Source organism: Phodopus roborovskii, unplaced genomic scaffold, assembly GCF_943737965.1.
Source record: "Phodopus roborovskii unplaced genomic scaffold, PHOROB, whole genome shotgun sequence".
Classification (NCBI taxonomy): domain Eukaryota; kingdom Metazoa; phylum Chordata; class Mammalia; order Rodentia; family Cricetidae; genus Phodopus; species Phodopus roborovskii.
The window spans coordinates 53,557-74,777 of record NW_026125535.1 but is presented as its reverse complement, the minus strand read 5'-3'; the positions used below and the strand labels follow the sequence as shown (position 1 = coordinate 74,777).

General features: G+C 37.2%; 1 protein-coding gene across 1 annotated transcript in view; it reads left to right on the top strand.

The window, feature by feature from the left end:
- LOC127216135 (dystrophin) overlaps positions 1-1,739 on the top strand; it is a gene marked incomplete at its 5' end in the record, with an annotated part of 426,838 nt that extends 425,099 nt beyond the window's left edge. Inside the window, one exon of the mRNA XM_051176680.1 lies at positions 1,624-1,739. Coding sequence (XP_051032637.1) covers positions 1,624-1,635 — 12 coding nt within the window. The remainder of the gene's footprint in view (positions 1-1,623) is intronic.
- Between the last annotated feature and the right edge of the window lie 19,482 nt (positions 1,740-21,221).

Genomic DNA, 21,221 nt, shown 5'->3' with positions numbered 1-21,221 from the left:
GAAGTCCACAGAACAAGGTGGCTCCACTGTGTCTGCCTGAGTTTTTGTTTCTATTTTTCGTTGTTTTGCTTTTTTAAAGAGAGGATCTCACTGTGTAACACACATTGCCTTAAATTTGACAACCTCTTTCTTGAGAACTGGGATTGTAGGCATGTACTGGTATATCTTTCTTTCATATATATACATACATACATAGAGTGAACAGTGATTCCAGATATTTTTTTAACAACAAGAACATTGACACATTTTATGAATAGTACATATGCTTTGTTAAACATTTTTCTATTTGAAGTCTCAACCTAAATCCAAAGTAATTTTTTAAACACAATTAGCTCTCAATACATTTTTCTGTACTAATAAAACTAGCTACCTTAATATAAATGAGTGGCATTAAACATTTAATGAATCTTGAATTGATATGGTGTCATCACTGTCTAAGTGCTTGCCCATGAATCCTCTTCTAATTCTTCCACATTTTGTTTTAAAAAGGTATGTATCTATTGAAATAAGTATTAAAACAGACTACATGATCTATTCTGTCTTTAATATTTATTGGGATTTTAGCAATTCTGAAACTTTGTTAAGTTGATCCATGATTAGGTAGTAATGACATAATAAAACATCTCATTTCCAAAGGCAGTACTTGAAAAGGAGAATGACTTACCAAGGTTGAAGAATTAAAATTAGACTCATAAATATGAGGCATATACAAAATAGGGAGCTGTGAAGTACATCTCTGATTATCTTATTGTAGGTGTTAGTTTTGCTAGAGTACCCACAGACATTATGCTCTTGATTCTATGTTGGGGGATTAATGCCAGGTCGTGCCACATTATTATGAAAAGGCTATTTTGATAGTTAACCCTCATTTAGTGGGCAAGCAAAGATGTATTCTCAGGTTCCCCAAATCTTTGTACTACACATAGGTCATATTATAATTAGGCTGCAGAGTAATTTGGAATGTAAAGTGGTTTTTATTCTAAAGCTTTCTAATTCAAATGTGAACAGTGTGCAAAAAGGTCAAATCAAGAGTTTATTTTTCAAGCCAAGTAAAAGCAGAAAGAAAATGGTCATATCCTCCATAGCACAGCTATTCTTCACAGCTTAAAGCTGCCAGTAAATGAAGATTCCATGTAATTTTCAGGATGGCTTTGCTGGTAATGGTTATGGTAGTAGAGGAGATGGTAGTGGCTTGATAATAAAAAAAAATGTATCTACAACACAGCAAATATAATTGCAGTAAATACAACAAAGTGAGAAAGATGTATCCCATTACAAAGTCTTCTCTGTGATATCACCCTTGTGCTTTTCTATGGAGTTCCTTTGAAATGAGTTGGAAAGTAGAAATTGGGAAGCTGAATGCAGTGTTTCACATTTTTTCCCCATCAAATGACACCAGTGGGCTGATCTAGAATTAAGCTGATACTAACACTATATAATGCTTCATTAACAAGGCTTTGCTTCTTCCTGGAGATGGATAAAAAAATGACACTGTGTTGTGTATAAATTCAATGCAGCTTCTGTGTTGTCTTTACCCTGAAATGAAAATTACTCCCCATAATGGCAATCAGGGGAACAATAACTTCACACTTTATAAAATCTTTCCTTCTTTTTGTTTTCCAGGACACAATGTAGGAAGCCTTTTCCACATGGCAGATGATTTGGGCAGAGCGATGGAGTCCTTAGTTGCAGTCATGACAGATGAAGAAGGAGCAGATTAAATGTTTTACAACTCCTGATTCCCGCATGGTTTTTATAATATTCGTACAACAAAGAGGATTAGACAGTAAGAGTTTACAAGAAATAAAATCTATATTTTTGTGAAGGGTAGTGGTACTATACTGTAGATTTCAGTAGTTTCTAAGTCTGTTATTGTTTTGTTAACAATGGCAGGTTTTACACGTCTATGCAATTGTACAAAAAAGTTAAAAGAAAACTACATGTAAAATCTTGATAGCTAAATAACTTGCCATTTCTTTATATGGAACGCATTTTGGGTTGTTTAAAAATTTATAACAGTTATAAAGAAAGATTGTAAACTAAAGTGTGCTTTATAAAAAAAAAGTTGTTTATAAAACCCCTACACACACACACACACACACACACACACACACACACACACACACACACACACACTGAGGCAGCACATTGTTTTGCATTATTTTAGCGTGGTATTCATATGGAACTCATGTCTTTTTTTTTTTTTCTTGCGTATTAAAGTTAGGCCTTCCTCTAATAGCACCAAATGACTGCTTCACATTGCTCTTTTGAGAATTGTTGACTCAGTGGGGCTGGCTATGGGCTTTCATTTTATACATCTATATGTCTACAAGTATATAAATACTAGAGGTGTATAGATAAATAGATATGAAGTTTCTTCTCCAAATGTTCTTGCCACTTCCTAATGGAAATAAATTGCTTCTAGTTGTCTGGGCTTATCTGCTTGGGCAAGAGTGAATTTTCCCTGCAGCCCGAAGCCAGGAGAATACTACTGTACTAAAATATTGTCTAGGGCTCCAGAAGTTTCTAGTTTTAAACTTTCCACTGACAACTAGAGCTTTGAATTCTTTTTAAGGAACTTATGAATGAATACACAGGACTTACTATATCAGAGTAATCTGTTGGTTGATATATTCAGCCTCCTGCTGATGGCTATGCCATGGTTTAGATTCAATGATGTTTCTACAAAAGAGCATCAGAAGGCATTCTTCACTCCTGAGCCACAGGAGGAAGATGGTGGAGGCTGTGGGTTGTGACTCCCTACTCAATGCCTGTGAGGGGAGTAACTACTCTGTAAAAGAGTGGATGAATATTCACAACTATACATACAAACATCTCTGTTATCTATAATCACGACTAAATTGTTCTGCCCACTTTTTATACTCAAACTGAAGTGGGTAGTTTTGTTGTTGTTGTTGTTGATGATGATGATGATGATGATTTTTAGATTTTAGCTTTTGTTTTTCCACTGTAATGAGTTTTTTTTAATGCTGCAAGACTTAAGATTATTGGTAAGAAAGTAACCCAATCACATTGTGACCCCGGTGAATATCAATCCAGAGACCCATGAACTGCATTTGTCTCCTTTTCATTGGTTTTCCTGCAAGTAATTTCATACAGAATTGTAAGTTAAGGAAGGTATACTGATTTGAAAGTTTCACGAGCAAAAGCCTCTCCAAACCATCTGGTAAATTTGACAGGCTAAGTCATAAACAAATGCAGATCATTGAAAAAGAGGAGAAAAGGTGAAGATGAAAGCTAAGGACTGGTAGGAAAAGCTTTACTTACTCTTTCATGTCATTGTATTACTATATCGTTTAAAAATCATTCTTTCAATAGAAATCACTGTTGCATTATTTTGCAAATATGTTACTCTAACATCCAGTATATTTAACTTTTAGAGAGTGATTTTTGTCCATTATTAATTGTAGTTAACATCAAACACAGCTTCTCATGCTCTTTCTACCTCACTTTGGTTTTGGGGTGTCCCTGGTAATTGTGCACACCTAATTTCACAGCTTCACCCCTTGTCAGTTGTGTGGAAACCATTATCCTTTTCTCTTTTTCATTTCCAAAAGAAAACCCAAAGCTCTAAGGTAACAAATTGAGATTTGCTTTTAGTCTTGCATTATTTTTCTCTTTTTTGTGACACTGGACATTTTCTTTACCCAAGAGTTTGTTTTAACTAAGATTTAAAGCAAGGGGTTACTTTACATCCTACTAAGAAGTTTTAAGTTTCATTCTAAAATCAGAGGTAGAGTGCATAATTTTGTTTTAATCTTTTTGTTTTATCTTTTAGATATTAGTTCTGGAGTGAATCTGTCAAAATATTTGAATAAAAACTGAGAGCTTTATTGCTGAGTTTAAGCATAATTTGGGCATCATTTCATGTTCTTTATAACCACCAGGTATTAAACTGTAAATCATAATCAATGTAACTGAAGCATAAACATCACATGGCATGTATCATCATTGTTTCCAGGTACTGGATTCTTACTTGAGTATCATAATATATTGTGTTTTAACACCAACACTGTAACATGTACTAATTATTTTTTTAAACTTCAGTTTTACTTCATTTTCAGAACATATCAGACTTCACCAAATATATGCCTTACTATTGTATTATATTACTGCTTTACTGTGTATCTCAATAAAGCACGCAGTTATGTTACAAAAAAAAACTGTTTGTTGAAATATAGTAGTTTGATTTTTCAGTTACTTCAATTCTTTCTGTATTTTTTTTTTCTTTTGAGGTTGGGGGTGGGGGAGTGTCTAACTGTGTTGCCTGGGCTAGCATTGAATTCCTGGGTTCAAGATATCCATCCTACCTTAGTCTCTGAAACTGCTGGGACTACAAGCTCATGCCCTGATTTATTTTAATTCTAAACATCTAACAAATCAATGTGTTTGAAAACGCTTAAAAATGCATACATGCATATATATACATACAAACGTGTGTATGTGCGTGCATGTGTGAGTGTATGTTTGTGTGTGTGTGTGTGTATACTTAACTACATACATGTGTGTCTGTTACATAAAAGCAGAAGAGGAACGATTTTGGAGAGAAAGGACCATTGAGGGGAAAGGTTAAACGAGTAAAGGTAGTGAGAAAGAATTTGAGCAAGGTCTATTGATAATGTATACATGACAGTGTTTTAGGCGTTCTGTTGCTTCAAAGAGACACCATGACCACTGAAACTCTTAACTCTTATAAAGGAAAACATCTAATTGGGGTGATTTAGATTTTCAGAGACTTAGTACATTATTATCATAGTGGAACATGGTGGCATGCAGACAGATTTGGTACCTGATCTAAGGCAACAAAGATTGAACTGAGACACTGGGCATAGCTTGAGCAAATATGAAACCTCAAAACCTGCACGCACAGTGATGCACTTCCTCCAATGAGGCCAACAAAGCCACAGCTCCTAAGAGTGCCATTCGCTATGAATGATGAAGGCAATTACATTCAACCTACTACACACAGTGTTTAAGCCATTATTTTATGTGCTAAAAAGAAACAGTTAAAAATCTAGACATAGTGGTACAGTTCTGTAATATTAGCTCTCAAAAGGCAGAAGTAGGAGAAGCACCTTAACGCCAAGGCCAGGCAAATCTACGTAAGGAGTCTCAGGCCAGCCACAGCTACATAGTGAGATCCTGTCTCAAGAAATAAAACTCAAACTGATACCACAAACACTTTTTTGTCTGTGGTGTGTGTGTGTGTGTGTGTGTGTGTGTGTGTGTGTGTGTGTGTACTTGATGTGTGTGCTCTGTGTTAATTTGAGGGTGCAGGTACCATGGTGCATGTATGATTGTCCAAGCACAATAATGTGGGTCAGTCTTCCTTTTTATCTTATATGAGACAGGGTCCCTTTGCTTTTCACCCCTTCGGATGCCTGCAAGCTTCTAGGGATTCTCTTGCCTCTCCTTCCATCTCACCATAGGAAAGTTGGAATTACAGATATGGAATACATGTGTTTTAGGTTAGGTACCCATGTATAAGGAGTAGGTACCCATGCTTGCATGGCAAGCCCTTTACCGACTGAACTACTTCCTCATCTCCTTGAAATACTTTCATTTCAGTGTTTAAAACGTTTTTTCATTCTCCTCAAAGCCATAAATATTCTAATAGGTATGAATTATTTATTCAGAGTGTTCTTGGGGCATATGTAGGTTTCCAGCATTTGTCATTGAAAGTGACAAACAACATTGCACATGTCCTTACATCATTCTACTTATACACAAATGTATCCATATGTCCCATTTGTAGAAATGAAATGGCGGGATCAAACGTAACCATTTTACCTTTATTGCTTTGAAGATAAGTTTTTTGCAGTGACAGAAATTTGTTTTTATTTATAACCAGTATTAAACCAGATTGGAATTTGCCCCTTGCTCCTCAAGAAAATTTTATCATTTCTAAATTAATTGTTAATTGTACAGGACCTTTAGGTGTGTGAACGGTAGGTGAAGGGCCATGGATGATGTCTCAGAAAGAACTCTTAGGAGGTTTCTGAAAACATGCTCATGGCTACCACCTGACTGATACCTGTTCCTCATCTCTGTCCTGTGCTTCTTATTCTAACAATGAAGATGACAGGGGGATGAATTGCAGTATTGCTCCTTGAGAGAGAGATTATTTTGTCCCCCACTGGTTATGGGGGTGTGATTCCCCAATAGCTGTGGGCAATGGAATAAAAGAGACAGCCTATTTCCATGATTTGAAAATAGTAGGAAATAATGCAACTCAAGAGTGATGTGGGGGTGTCAACTCTGATGGGAATCACAGGGTAACTTGTGGTGGGGTGTGGAGTGATGGTACCTACCTGAGCGACTGCTGCATTGAAGAGTATAGCCAAGTAAGAATACCAAGAATAATTGTCAGCCTGTTGGAGTAAATGGTGCATCTCTCCTCCACTATCCAAACTTGCCTTTTCTACAATACTCAAGACTGGCTGGTAACTTGATAACTGAGGACTCTTCAACTTTTTCTAGTGTCTGAAACAACTGTGTGGATGACTCTTTAAGTAGTGCAATTGGTTTTTCCATTCTGTTCTTTGAACATGCTGAAGTGGAGAGAATTAATAAGGTTAAAAAATTAAAATGGAACAAGCTGGCACAGATTGTGCATCAGCAAGCAAAATGTGTGTCTGGAGAAAAGCACTAAGACTAATGCATATGTTCTGTGGAACTGTGATGGGATTTCCTTGCATTTATAATGCTTTAATGGTGGAATGAATACAAAGGCAGGCACTTTCACACATGGAAAGATTTTTCCTTCAGATTAAATGGAGGAAAGAATTCAAAGCTTTCTTATAGTGGCAAAACCATGAGAGTAGAAACCACAAATACATTCAATGTCCCTTGAATTTCAAGGTGTTGCTATTACATAGACTGATAGCATGACACATTCCAGACAACCCATAACAAATGGAATATCTATTATGAATATAGGAACTTTGAGATGTCTGAGAGTGGATTTTTTGTTCAGAAAGGATTAAAGTCACTCTCAAGGCCTAAACTTTATATACACATGAATATTTTAAATATATTTGGGTAAATATCTAGTTCTTCTGTTAAACTTAATTTTAAAATAATTTGAACTCAAGAAAAATGAAAACAGCAGTACCAAAGACCTTTATGCATCCTTTAATTACATAAATTGTTTAAAATTGCCTTGTGTACTTACTTCATGATTCTTCTGATTGATTGATGAGATCGCACACACATATACAAACGCACACACACAGAAAACCTTTTGAGATACCCACAACTGATTCAAGAAGGCCCCCTTTATACTTAAATACTTCTTTTCTATATTCCAAAAGATAGTAATTATGTTGCACAAGTATAGTACACTCATTAAAATAAAGACATTAAGTAAATAATTTTATTTCAAAAAATAAAGACATTAAAAACAAACAATGCTATCATTGACTCAACTTCCTATATCTAAATATCACTTTTGTTCAAATCTTTTATTATTCTGTATTATCCCTGGCCTAGGAGCTACTCCACAATGTCATGATATTTAAGTGCCATGTCTCTTTAATCTCCTTTTGTCTGGAACAGCTTCTCTGTCTTAATGTTTTTACAAACACAAACTAGTTACTCTAATTTTGCGTTTGGTGATGTGACCTCAGGATTAGATTCAGGTCATGCATTCTTGACAGGAACACTACACAAATGATGTCACCTCATCATATTATACTAGGTGGCAGGTAATGCTTGTCTATCTTGTATTAGGGGTTCACTTTGATATCTTAGGCAAGGTGTGGTCTGCAAGAAGTCACCACTTGGTATACATTCCAAAACATTATTTTTCTTAAATGTGTAGTTTCAATATATACATTTTATTTTCCATGTATGAATATAGACAATTTTTATAAAGCTGTGTATGTAACTAGACATACCCAAACCAAGAAACCTGAGTGCTCTTGTTCTAATGTGCACTATACATTGAAGGTACTTTATTTTTAAGCTTCTAAATGTCTGACAGAGAAGTCTTTCACCACCAACCAAATTAGTACCCAATTCAAGTGAATAGAAACAAATTTGTAGTTAAGTTCTCTGAATGTTCCAGAGCTATATACTCCATGGCCTGAGTCTAGTTTCCTTTATACCATTCCTTCTGAGAGCACATGTAAGGTGACATATCACAGAAATTAGAATTCAAAACTTACATAATTTGGTAGTTATTCAAGTGTTTTCATTTAAGGAAATATAGATATCTCCTCAATTAAACAAAAATATATTAAAAGCTGCAAATGGAAGTAGGGATATGTCTCCAGGTTAGAACACTTGCCTAACATGGCTGAGGTTCTGGATTCTATCATTTTCCTGCAAAACAATAAAAACAAACCTATAGGTTTCTTCTGATAGCACTTGGTTTCTCTCTAAAATTCCCTAGGTTTTCAAGATGTATTTAGTAAGGGAAAGGTTTCTCAACAGTGCGATCATAGAGCATCAACATGGCACCAAGTAGCCATCGAGGACTGATGAAATCTAGTCTCACATTGTTGGGAGTGGCCAACTGAGACCTATAACTTTTAGCCTCCTGAAGTTAAGCAAAGATTTCCTACAGTGAATCAATTTCTCTGTGCACCATGACACATAAACCCCTATGGGAGCACTTTTATCATCACAAGGGTTGAGGTTGGTAGTGAAATTCCTATGTAAAATTTGAAGATTCTATACATGTGATTGAGATAGAAACCTCATTGTAGGTCAACTCCCTTTTAAAGGAAATGTGACAATTGTGGACTCAAAACCTTAAGTCCGCCTATAACTGATACCCTGCCGTGTTCTTTGGTTTAATTAGCCCCTTTACCTGTGTGGGTTCCCATAGCCAAAATTTTACCTGCTGTCTTGACATCATTAGTACCACCCTTTCCCTTTTCACAAAAATGTCCCAGTGAGTAAGCATCATCTTTCCATCATAATATTTCTAAATAGACTTATTATTCATATTTGCGTTGGTTCATTCCTTCATTATGTACAACCATTCATCACTTTGTAGTTTTCCCAGTCATTGTGATGACAAAACAGCCTCAACATATTTCCAAATACTTCCTAGGGAAGTAGTAGAAAATTACTCATTCTCTTCTCTGCCTGAGCACAGGCAGCACTTAGCAATATTTTTTTTTATGGCATTAGTTCTTACATACACTTCCTAATTTGTCCAGGCTCTAGTCACTTCTCTAAATCAATGTCTCTATCCTGGCTGAAAATTCTGGACATATGATAGGAGCTAGTAAATTAGAAGATTTGTTTCCCGGGATGGAAAAAGAATGCTGTCCTAATTCACTCTCAACTACTAGTGCATTCCCAGCTTGCAGATGCTTGTAGTCCATAAAGAAACATCTTGACCATTCCATGCCTTGGCTTCAAGCCATCTACACTTCATCTATCAGGAATAGAGGGTGCTGATAGCACACAGCTGTGTTTATCTCAGGTACTGACTTGCCCTTCCGCTACAGAATTCCATGAATGAGGTAATTCCTCTCACAGAGGAACACCTGGGGACTATGACTGGTTGATGCAGGCAAACAAAACAAAACAAAACAAACAAAAACAGAAAACAGTTCTCTTACGGTTCTCTTGCCTCAATGTGTCAATGTGAGAATGATTCTGAAGGTCATCTCAGCTTAAAATTACCCATAGAAGCTAGTGGAGCCTTCATATTCACAGTACAGTCCAGCATGCTCCCTCTTAGAAACTACTGCCAAGAAAGCTTTGTCTAAATTCTTTTATCATACTAACAGAAACCAGAGAAAGAAAACTTGCCCCTTTGACCTCAGAGCTACTTATATCTTGCATGATGATGACTGAGATTTGCATGACTATAGAGTCATGTCTATACCTATAAACTCTAGACTTGTAGACCCAAATGTCTCCTCATGTTTTCAAGCAGAGATCTCATAACCCTTTTCTAACGTGTCTAAGAACAAGCTCCTCTTCTAGCCACTGTTGGTAGTCTGTCACAATCTAAACAGTTGTCTTCACAAGCTGTTAATGGGAACTCCATTCTTCCCGTTGCTCAACCCCCACTTTGAAACACCTTTTTACTCTATTTTGTTTGTATGTGCGATCATTCCATTGCCAAAAAAAACTACTTGTTCTTACTTCAAACATCTATCTAGAATTTGGTCCCTTCTTCTACCTCTGATTTCAGTGTTCTTATCTACAACAGCTAATCCATACTGCCAAATCATTGCAACAGCCTTCAGATGGTCTCACAATTTCTATCCTCTCTACCTTTTAGACTGTCCTCAACACAATCACGTTCAGGCCCAATCAGATTTTGCCATTTCTGAGCCTAAAAGTAGCCAGTGGCTTTTCCAAGCAAAATTCCAAAATCTTTCTATAAGTCTACATGGACCTGCACCATTGAGCCTGTACTTCTCTAGCTTTATGCCGATCCTTTCCCCCTCCTATTCACTTTGTTCCATCCTTCTGTTACGTTATCAACAGTCAGACATATGTAGCATTGAAACATTTATGCTTAGTGTTTTTTTTTCTGTCCAGTATTCTCTAAAGCAGTAGCATCTAATTCTGATTTCCCAGTTCCTTGATGTTGTTACCAAAAGAGTATGATTTCAGTCACATCTGTGCTAGCCATTATTTGTAACTAAAACCCCAAACCATTACCCTTCCCTTTTATTTTTCTGTTTCACATCTACTACCAGCTGACAGACCATGATTCTTCAGTCATATATTTTATGTGTCATATTTTCTCCCAGAAAGAATGTTAAGTTTGCAAGGCTACAGATTTGAATCAGACATTTTTTTTACAATACTATCTCAAAGTACCTATAACTCTGAGCAGAAAAAACATGTGCAGAGTGAATAACTGAAGTAGGAAGGAGACTGTAAAGTACACAGAAGTAGTGATAATTAGAGATTCTGCACATCAGCTCCTCTTGTGCATTTGTATAGGTGGTGTTTAGAGCTCCTGTATAAAAGTGACAACCCAGGGACATTCCATCAAAGAATCTGAGACATGAGTGCTTGGAAATAAGATCCTTAAGAAATATATAATTAGAACAGGATTTTAATACATAAGGAACAAACATCAGACAGATGATTTAGCATCTTTCATTGAATGGGATGACCAGCTGTTTTCCATCTCTACAGGAAAGAGCTGAAGAAAAATAAAAGCTTGAAGAATTTGAGTGGCTGGATAGATGGATCAGCAGTTAAAAGTGCATATTGCTCTCAGAGGGGACGCAAGTGTGCTTCCTAGAACCCACATCCAAATCCTCCTTGCATGTTCTTCCTATTTTGTTCATCCTCTAGTCATGTCTCTAAATGAGAACTTGCTGCTTACAGTCACCTGTAATTCCAGATTTAGTAGCTCTGCTACCTTCTCCTGGCCTCCAAGGGCACCTGTGCTGACATTCATATAGTGTTCCCCACCAACACATGCACACATGATTTAAAAGTAAAATAAATCTGTTATAAAATATTGGAATGGTAGATAAGGAGAAACTTAATGACCACTACTCTGCATAAATAAGACATGTAGTGGTGTGGTAGTTTGAATGAAAATACCCTCTATAGACTCATGTATTTGAATACTTGCTCCCAATTGATGAAACTGTTTGGGAAGGATTAGGATGCATGGCCTTATTGAAGGAGTTGTGGATTTAGGAGTTTCAAAAGGCTGTCAGTAGGATTACCACTGTACTTTGTCTCTTTCATTCTTGTGAGCTCTCAGTGGTTCTTTTATTCCATCATCAGAAACTCTAATCCTCTGAAACCATAGGCCAAATTAAATGCTTCCTTTTTTAAGTTTCTTTGGTCATGTTGTTTTATTACAGCAATAGCAAAGTAACTAAGACAATTGGCTTTATCTTATACTGGATGTTTTCCTAGAAGGACAAAGTCCTTTTCAGTTTTGTCATTTGATAGCAATGTAGGCAAGATAAATGCTAAAGCAAGAACATAAAAAGGCTTTTTTACAAACATTTCCTTCTTTTGACACTCTCGCTTGTCTTTTGCTGACCTCTTTGGCTAAATGTCCTGTCTAAGCCTGATCTTCTTCACATGCTAAGGCCTCCTGTCCCAAGTAAAGTAACAGTTTGAGCCGATGGCCCTTGCTAGAATTTTAGCAAATGCCAAGTCAAAACCTGTGCCTTTTGGGTGGTGTTAAATTCTTAATTATTTTCTTTACCTCCCCTAACTTCCCTATTATGTTTCTGTTAAAAATTGTTAGAATCAATAATGGTATATAATGCATTGATGTGGTGACAGAAAACTTGGCCTATTTGTAATGTATAGCATGTAAAATTAAATATATAAATGTAAATGAGCTGTTTATGTGGATTTTCTGATTCTAAAATTCAAGTCTAAATACTAGCATTGATATTCAAAAAATAAATATGCACTAGGTTTCAACTTCGGAGAAGGTGCCAAGGAGCTGAAGTTAGAAAGGGGATGTGTATGAAGTATTATGGACTTTATTGTAAACTAGAGGAATTACATGGTAAATTATTGACACAGATCATGGCATTCTAATGTAATAGCACAGGGAATGGGCGTTACTCAAATATGTGAAAAGTCAGGGAAATTTTTAATAATCAAATATTTATAATAGATAAAATAATTACATTTAAAAGTACCTTGTTAATACTTCTTTGTATCTGTTGTTTGCAAGAGGCCTTTCCTATTAATTTGATCTTCTGAGTAAATTAATGTTCCCTGCAGTGAGTGATGATCATGAAAAGATCCTATATGGATATATCTGCCAGATGTCTAATAAAGTATCATGCAGCCCAAGTATTATAATTGCCAATAAAAAGTTCCACTTTTCTCGTCACATTTAGCAAAGCTTATTTAACAGATGAACATTACTGAAGCAGACTGAATCCACCAACATCCCCACCTGAATACCAACCTAAAAGAGCACTGCTATAGAAGATATTATATATCCTAGGTCATAATTAATTTGTGGTTGGACTTTATTCTTACTTAAATGAATCATAAATTATACATATTCATGGATTTGATAGAGTTGCCTAACTCGTGCTTTCATTAGAAAGGCGAAGTATCCGGAGCTTTCTACTAACAGATTTCTAAACTATGAAGAAGAAATGAAAGATTGATATTAATAGTAAGAATTGTTATGTTAATTATGAGTTATTTGTACTCTGTACTATTTTTTGCTTTCTGCTGAATAGTCATTATCTTACTCCATGTTTCTCTTTCAAATCATTTGGAAAATAAAAAATGAAGAAGCTGAATAAGGAGATATACTTCGACATCTGCATTCTGAACTGTCAAATTATAATAAACATGTAAATGCTGCCCACTTAAAGAGGAGTTACAAAAGTTTCTTTGAAAGATGATACAGTCAGAAGAATCTATCAATAACACTAGTAACAAGCAGACCACAAAATTTTCAGTTGCTAAACCCTACACCAGTTTATCTCTATATCACAGTTTAGGCTCGTTGTGTCTTATACCACCATTTCTGATGCTTTTGCATCCAACTGCATGACAGAATAAAGATATATAGAAGATATATTAGGATATATTAGTAAAGCAGACAGATGAATTCTATTCATTTTCTCATCAGAAAGAATTCAGCTAGTGATATGGGGATGTCCTTCTTTATGCTGCGAATATGTGGTGTTTTTATTGGTTGATAATTTTTTTTAAAGCTGACTTGGCCAGTGGCTACACAGAATAGACTCAGATGGAAAATCCAAACATAATTACGGAGAGAAACAATGCAGAGTGAGGGAGATGCCATGTAGCTGTGGAGAAAACAAAATGTGAGGTAACAAGCCACAAGCTTCAAGGTAAAATATAAAATAGTAGAAAAGGGATAATTTAATTGTGAGAGCTAATTAATAACATGTGTGAGCCATTAGGCAAACAATTATAATTAATATTAAACCTTAGAATGTTTTTTGGGGGGAATTGGCAGGCAGTATGAGAAATCTCCAACTACAAGCCAGAGCTTCACAGCCTAGTACATATCCATCCCTTTGTGCCTCTGAAAAGAAAACTGGTTGGTCAACATCTATCCAGTCTTTCATTCAGAGGGAAATAACATATCATGCTTGTTTGGATGAAAACAATGGTATTTTTTATGGTAAAGTTTCCATTGCAACCCATCAAAAATGCAACGGATAAACAGTTCCAGTAAGTAACACCACAAAGATTTAAATGGCACCTCTGTAGAAACTGAAAACTCATTAGTAACCATAACAGCCATTATGCCTTCCACTCATCTATCCATCTTTTAATTGCATAAAACATTCATTCAGCTTACCTGTGGTTAACACCATTATAGGCAAACAGAGATCTACATTTTCTTTCAGTGACAATAATGGGACAAACCTCCTGCTAGGGATAAATAAGACTCACAATACTTTTAGGAACTATGTTGCTTGAAAAGCCTCAGAAAGATAAACTAAACAAGGGCCAAAGACCAAGAGAGGTGGTGGGGGAGTCGATATCTAAAGGCCTTGTGAGTGTGTGTGCAGTGCTGATAACAATTTAAGTTCTAAATGGGAACCCTCTGAAAAAATAAGCACAGAAGCAACAAAACCAGATGGATTCTTTTTAAATATCATTCATTCTGCCTACTGCATAATTAAGTAGCCAACTGCAAGGAGAAGGATGTAGCTATTTTATGGCTGCCATTGTTTTGCCATGAAGAACATTTTGATACAGCCATTTTAACCAGAACATTTTGACATGGGGCAATTTTGAGGCAGTCTAAAAGCAAATCATTTCCTTTTTACTTTCAAAATGAAGTGTTTTGTTGTTTTTCTCCTTCTGAGTATATGTTCACTATGAAATATTCAGAAAATACATAGAGGAAAAAGAAAATATCACCCATAATCCTGAACTTAGGAAAATTGCTGCTACCATAATCTAGTTATAAGCATTCATAACTTTTCCTATGCATACATTTTCTTAAAAAATATGATAATGGCACATATGCAGGTGAACTTGTTTTCTTTGTTTTGTGATATACTCCCACCACTTTTTACAAAGCAGGAAGTCTGGTATTATAATCTATCTCTCTCTCTGTGTCTCTCTGTCTCCCTCTCTCTCTCTCTCATATGTGTGTATAAATCAGTGATGGATGGCATTCAAGTCATTTATATTAGTGGCAGGTATCATTACTCACTGAGAAATCTTGCCATCTGTGGTATCATGGTATTTAATGGTTAAAGATTATTCCATTTGTTGGCTATTCTATAATGTGGTCTGGGAGAATGGATGGTAGCTTAAACTCCTAATCCAGATGATCTGGCTTCATGTCCTAGCCTATAGACAAGATATGACAAAAGTGGATTGTTTTGTTCCTGAAAGGTCAAATAATATTTTGGGCACTGTTACCTAATGTAGTCAGTGTCTTTTTTTTTTTAATTTTTAACTCAATGAGCAACTTTTACTTATTCTTTGCAGGTTGTACATCATGCATCCTACTTCTACTTATCTTTCTGTACCCCCAAACTCATCTTTTATGCTTGCAACCCCCCAAAAAATCTTTAAAAGAAAAAACAAAAAAATCAAACAAAAGATCAGCTCTATTGTGCTTCCCAGGTAAGGCACATACATGTGATTAGGGGTGCGGACATCTTTCCTTATTGCAGGAAGTCAACTCTCCTGTTGTATTATCCAGAGAGGAGCATGGCCAGCCACCCCAGGGAACATAGGCCAGAAACTTCAATACAGACCCCAGCTGAAACATGATCATGGACTCAGACACCCTCAGCAACAGCTCACTCCTAGGCATCACCCTGTCCACCGTGGCAACACAGGCCACCCAGATCAGTATGGCCCTGATGGCAGCATGGCTCTCAGATACCAACATGTTCTCAGGTGGCTGACAAGACCCTGGGCATTTATATAGCCCATGGTGGTAACAGGAGTCATGAACATCACCCCAGACCCTGCCAGCTGCAGGCTCATGGAACCAGACATGGTCCTAAACAGCAGCCCATGCCTGGATGTCTCCATGGCCCCAGGTGGCAGCAATGACAACCCATATCAGTAGTGCCCTGGCATTGGTATGGCCATTGAACAACAATGTGATCTCAGGTGGCTATCCAGACCCCAGTGATCCTCAAGATCATTGTTGTCAACCAGAAACACAGATATCAACTCAGTCCCTGGCTGCTGTTAGGTCAGAAACCCAGGCATGGGATTCAGCAGCAGTATTGACCCACAGGAGACCACAGCCTCAGGTGACAATGTAAGCCACTCTGGTCAACATGGTCCAGATGGTAACATGGCCCTTGGATATCCAAATGACCACAAGTTATAACCTAGGCCCCCAGCATCCATGTGGACTTCAGTGGCAACAAGGACTATAGACATCAATACAGACCCCAGCTGTGGCAGAAGCATTAACCCAGTCATGACCCCTAGTGGTAGCCTGTGCTTCGATGTCATCATGGCCCCAAGTGGCAGAGCAGGCTGCCTGGTTCATCATGGTCCCTATGGTAATGAGGAAATTGGACACCAATATGGCCTCAGGTGGTCGCCCAAAGCCTGAACTCTTCTTGGCCTTTGATGGAATTAGGAACTACTGACATCAACACAGATCCTGGCTATTAGGGCTATGGGCCAAGATATGGCCCTTGGCAGCACCATGACCCTGGATGACAGTGCTGGTTACTCAAATTGGCATGGTCCCAATAGTCATGGCTCTTAATAAAAACAGAATGTACATATAGAGAACCAGAGAGTATGAATGATTGATATTAATTTACTTTAAGAAATTCACTTGTGTGATTGCATAGAATAGCAAGTATAGAATATGCAAGCTAGGCTAGCATGTAGAGACCCAAGGAAGAACTACAATTCTAGTCTAAAGGCAATCTGCTGACAGAATTTCCTCACTCTAGGGAAGGCAATATTCTTTTTTCTTTTTTTTCTTAAAACATTCAACTGACTTAATCAGTAACCCATGGATTAGAATTTACTGTCTACTGGGTTGAATGTTAATCACCTTTAAAACACTGTTATAGAAGCATCTAGAATAATATTGAAATGGATTGCTACTGTTGCCTAGCTACAGTGATACATAAAATGAATCATCTAATGGGCCATATGGCCTCTGTTGAAATGTTGACTTCAATGCTATATACCATAGCAAATACAAAAATAAAAATAACAATATGTGCATAAACATTGAAAGCTGTGTCCCAGTAAAGTTACATTTAAAAAGTAGGTATGAGATTGGATATGATCTACAGGCAGTTTGCTGACCCTAATCTTCAGCCACTTTCTAAGTACATGATATTGAATAGGTAAATTTGCTAAGCATCATAAATCTGATCTGTGACAAATGAGAATGATAATCCAACTCAAAGGTTAAGATTACAATTTAAAGCATTATTTGTGGACCATTCAGCACACTATCAGACACTTGTTACATACTTAATAAATGTCCCCTTCTTTTTGATTTACTTAATACATTTGAGAACTCAGTCCCTACTACCATTTATACCTATGGCTTTGAGCCATCTGGGAGAGCTGGAAAGGAACTACAGGCTGTTTCCCACTTTGCTTTTTGCGGTCCTTCTGTTTTTCAATGATTTCCATCTGTCTTCTCTTTTATGATTCTGATGCTTTCTCTTTCTATCTTCGGAATACAGACTACTGTTTGCTGCCATGACTTGTCTCATGACTCTTCCCATTCAGCAAATTGCAAGGAGGCAGCTCTGAACCATTATCTTACCCTGAAAGTTTCTGACATCTACTTTCATAGTAATAAGTTAGCCAGAAAATAATAAATTATCCAGTAATAATCCTGTGAAAGAAAACATGAATAAATACTACCAATCTTTAATATATTAACGAAAAGACATTGATGATGTTTGGACTACCAAAACAGTATATGTTTGCAAACTAATCTGCAAAAGTGGAGTTAAACTGTTTTTATTCACATCTTTATTTCTGGTCTGTTGGGGTACCTTTCTATAAGGCTTCCTTTACCTTCATTCCATATCAAATTACTTGAACATATTTTATAACTGTTTCTCTATTGTGATAATTTTTAGTGATTTGCAACATACCTTGTTGTATTAAGGACAAATAGTTATTTGCTATATATTACAATATCTTCCCATTGCTTATAGCAGAATTTTTTCTTTTTTTATTGAGTTAGATATTTTTTAATTTAATTTATTTTATTTTATATAACAAAGTCCAATTAAATGAAAACAAACATTTATAGACAATATTTTGGAATTTGGGCATTGTTCTTTCCAAACTACTTCCTGCTGGTAAGGGGCGCTGTCATGGGGGATTCGAAGAAGATTCAGAAATCCTGGCTGTAGTCTGTAAGGCTGCTTTGTCCAGCTGTTTTAAATGTAGGATCAACTTGTACTCTGTTTCAGGCGGTCTGGCATGATCAAACCACATTATTCTGGAAGGAATCCACATCTTTTCATTTTCTGTGGAAACAAAAATAGAAATCCTTTTCCCCAGTAACTTGTCCTTCAACTTAAATTTTGGAGTCAAAGCATTTTTTTTTAATTTAATTTATTATTTTCATGTCGATCCCAGTTCCCTCTCCCTCCCTCCCATCCTCTCTCCCTTCCTTCTTCCCTCCCTCCCTCCCATCCTCTCTCCCTTCCTTCTTCCCTCCCTCCTTCCCTCCCTTTTACCCTCTCTGCCCTCTCACATGCACTCTAACCACCCTCCCCTCCCATCCCCCCACCCCAATTCCATATGTAGGGGAATGCCATCCAGTTGGGGTCATGTAGATCTGACAGGTCATGTGAAGTAGGGACTAGGGCTTCTCTCTTGTCTCTAGAATAAGGCAGTTATCCCTCCATGGGGGATATGTTTGTAAAGTCCTTTTGTGCACCAGGGATACATCCTGGCTCCACTGTCTGAGGTCTCTTAGACTGCTCAGTCCTTCTGGCTGAGACCCATATTCAGGGGGGCCTGAGTCAGTCCCATGCTGGCTTCCCAGCTATCAGTCTAGTGGCCATTAGCTCCTCCTTGTTCAGGTAAGCTGTCTGTATGTGTTTCTGCCACATGGTCTTGTCCTCTCCATCTGCATCTGGGTTCTAGTTCGACTCAGTGTTTATGTATGGGTGTTTGCTCCTGTTTCCAACAGGCATTAGTTGAGAGCTCCATGGATAAGTTAGTTGTTGATCTCACTCTCCAGGAAGGCCATTTATGATAGCCTTTCCACGGAAGCTCAAATTGTTAGTTGGGAGCAGTCTTGTAGTTCTCTAGACCTTTCTTTGTGTTCAATTTTATCTTCAAACCAATATTGGCTCCCTCTTTTATGTTCTCTCTTTTCTCTCTCTCTCTCTCTCTCTCTCTCTCTCTCTCTCTCTCTCTCTCTCTCTCTCTCTCTCTCTCTCTCCTCTCTCTCTGTCTTCTATCCCTAACCAGGCTCAATCTTCCTGGTCGCACATGTTTTCCTTTCCTCCCCCTCATTTTCTCCTACTTCTCACTCCATTCGCTGCCCGCCCACTTCCCCTGAGCTCTGGGGGACTTGTCCCTTCCCAGTTCTGTGAGGGACTTTATATGAATCTCTTAGAATACACCTTGTATCCTAGTTCCTCTGATGATGTGAATTATAGGCTGGTGATCTTTTCTTTTTAAGTTTGCAAAATCATTCATATGTTCCTCTATGTTTCCTGAATTTTGTGTTAGATTTACAAAGTTCTTTCTAAAGATTCTATAAATAACTTTTCTTTTAAGATTAACATTATCTGTTTTATGTGTTCTCTGGGGAAAAACTCATAATAACTGGAAGTTTAATGGTTTGTAAAATGTACTCAAAAGTGTAAAAATGCCTTTCTGGTGAGATGACAATGGAGTAGAAATGGTTTCCACTGTAATTTCTGAACTTTCATCTCCTTGCTTTATGCACTTACTTGCTTTCACTTTGTTATTGTCTCCCATCCTTCTTAATAACCAGTTCCAAATAGAAGGAGATACATTTTTGACCAGGAAAAGTCAATGGAAGGGTATAGAAGCCTGACTTTCACCCACAAGGGACATTTCTGCCAATCTTTGGACAGATATTAGTGACTCAAAGAAGTGACATTAGGAACAACAGAATTTCTAGAGGCATCAGCGTCAGAGTCCCTATATATTTTATCCAGGGATGTCTATTAAGGCAGGATTGTGATTAGTGGAACAGTTCTGCTAGGGGATTCTAGCTAAGATATGACTACCTGAATACCATTTATCTGAACATTCTCGTGGGCTTCAACGAGCATCTTACACTAATAAGAGGGGCTCAGATACTTGTAACTTGTAAATCTGGTGGATAGTGAAACTGGCAGATGGCCTGGTAAGCTTAAAATAAGTGCCGCTCCACCACAGCATAAACCTCTCTTAAGAGATTTTAACGGTGGTCTTTTTTTGTGGTTTGATAGCAAAATTAGTTATATTCCACCCACCAAGTTATACCTTTTACCCTCCAAACCATCCCCTCTCTAACTGGTCCAACACTGAAGTTCTTACTGGTTGCATGATTGTGGAAAGGAGAGATGATTACCTTTGTCACTGGCGAGGCTTTAGCAGCAGACACAGTAGCAGGAATCAAATTTCTTATAGCCAGACAAGGAGAAGAAAATGAGATTCTTTGTGGTAATGTTAGGAATCATCTTCTACATATACTTGAAACTCATTTGGTTGCCTTTGTGTCTGAATGCTACTCTGAAAGAGAGCCTGAAAAACATAGGGTAGTATCCAAGGAACTGGAATAAAAATTAAAAAACATCTTCTAGAACATGTACATGCAATATATAACTAAGATTGATGGTTACATTATGTTGAAAATATGACTCATTCTCTGATCCTAAGAGTATTAATTAAAATATACCTTATTCAAGGTATATGCCTTTAGCACAAATCTCATAAACCATTCTTTTTTATATAAATTTTTATTTAAATTAGAAACAATCTTATTTTACATATCAACCCCAGTACCCTCTCCTTCCCATCCTCCCATCCTCCCCAGCATCTCCCTGTCCTAACCCCATACACTCCTTAGGAAGGGTGAGGCCTTCCACTGGGGATCATCAATGTCTGCCACATCATTTGGGCCAGGTCCTAAGCCCTCCCCGGTGTATCTAGGCTGAAAGAGTATCCCTCCATAGGGAATGGGCTCCCAAGTCCATTTGTGCACTAGGTATAAATACTGGTTCCACTGATAGAAGCCTCATAGATTGCCAGCCCTCCTAACTGACACCCACATTAAGGAAGCCTGG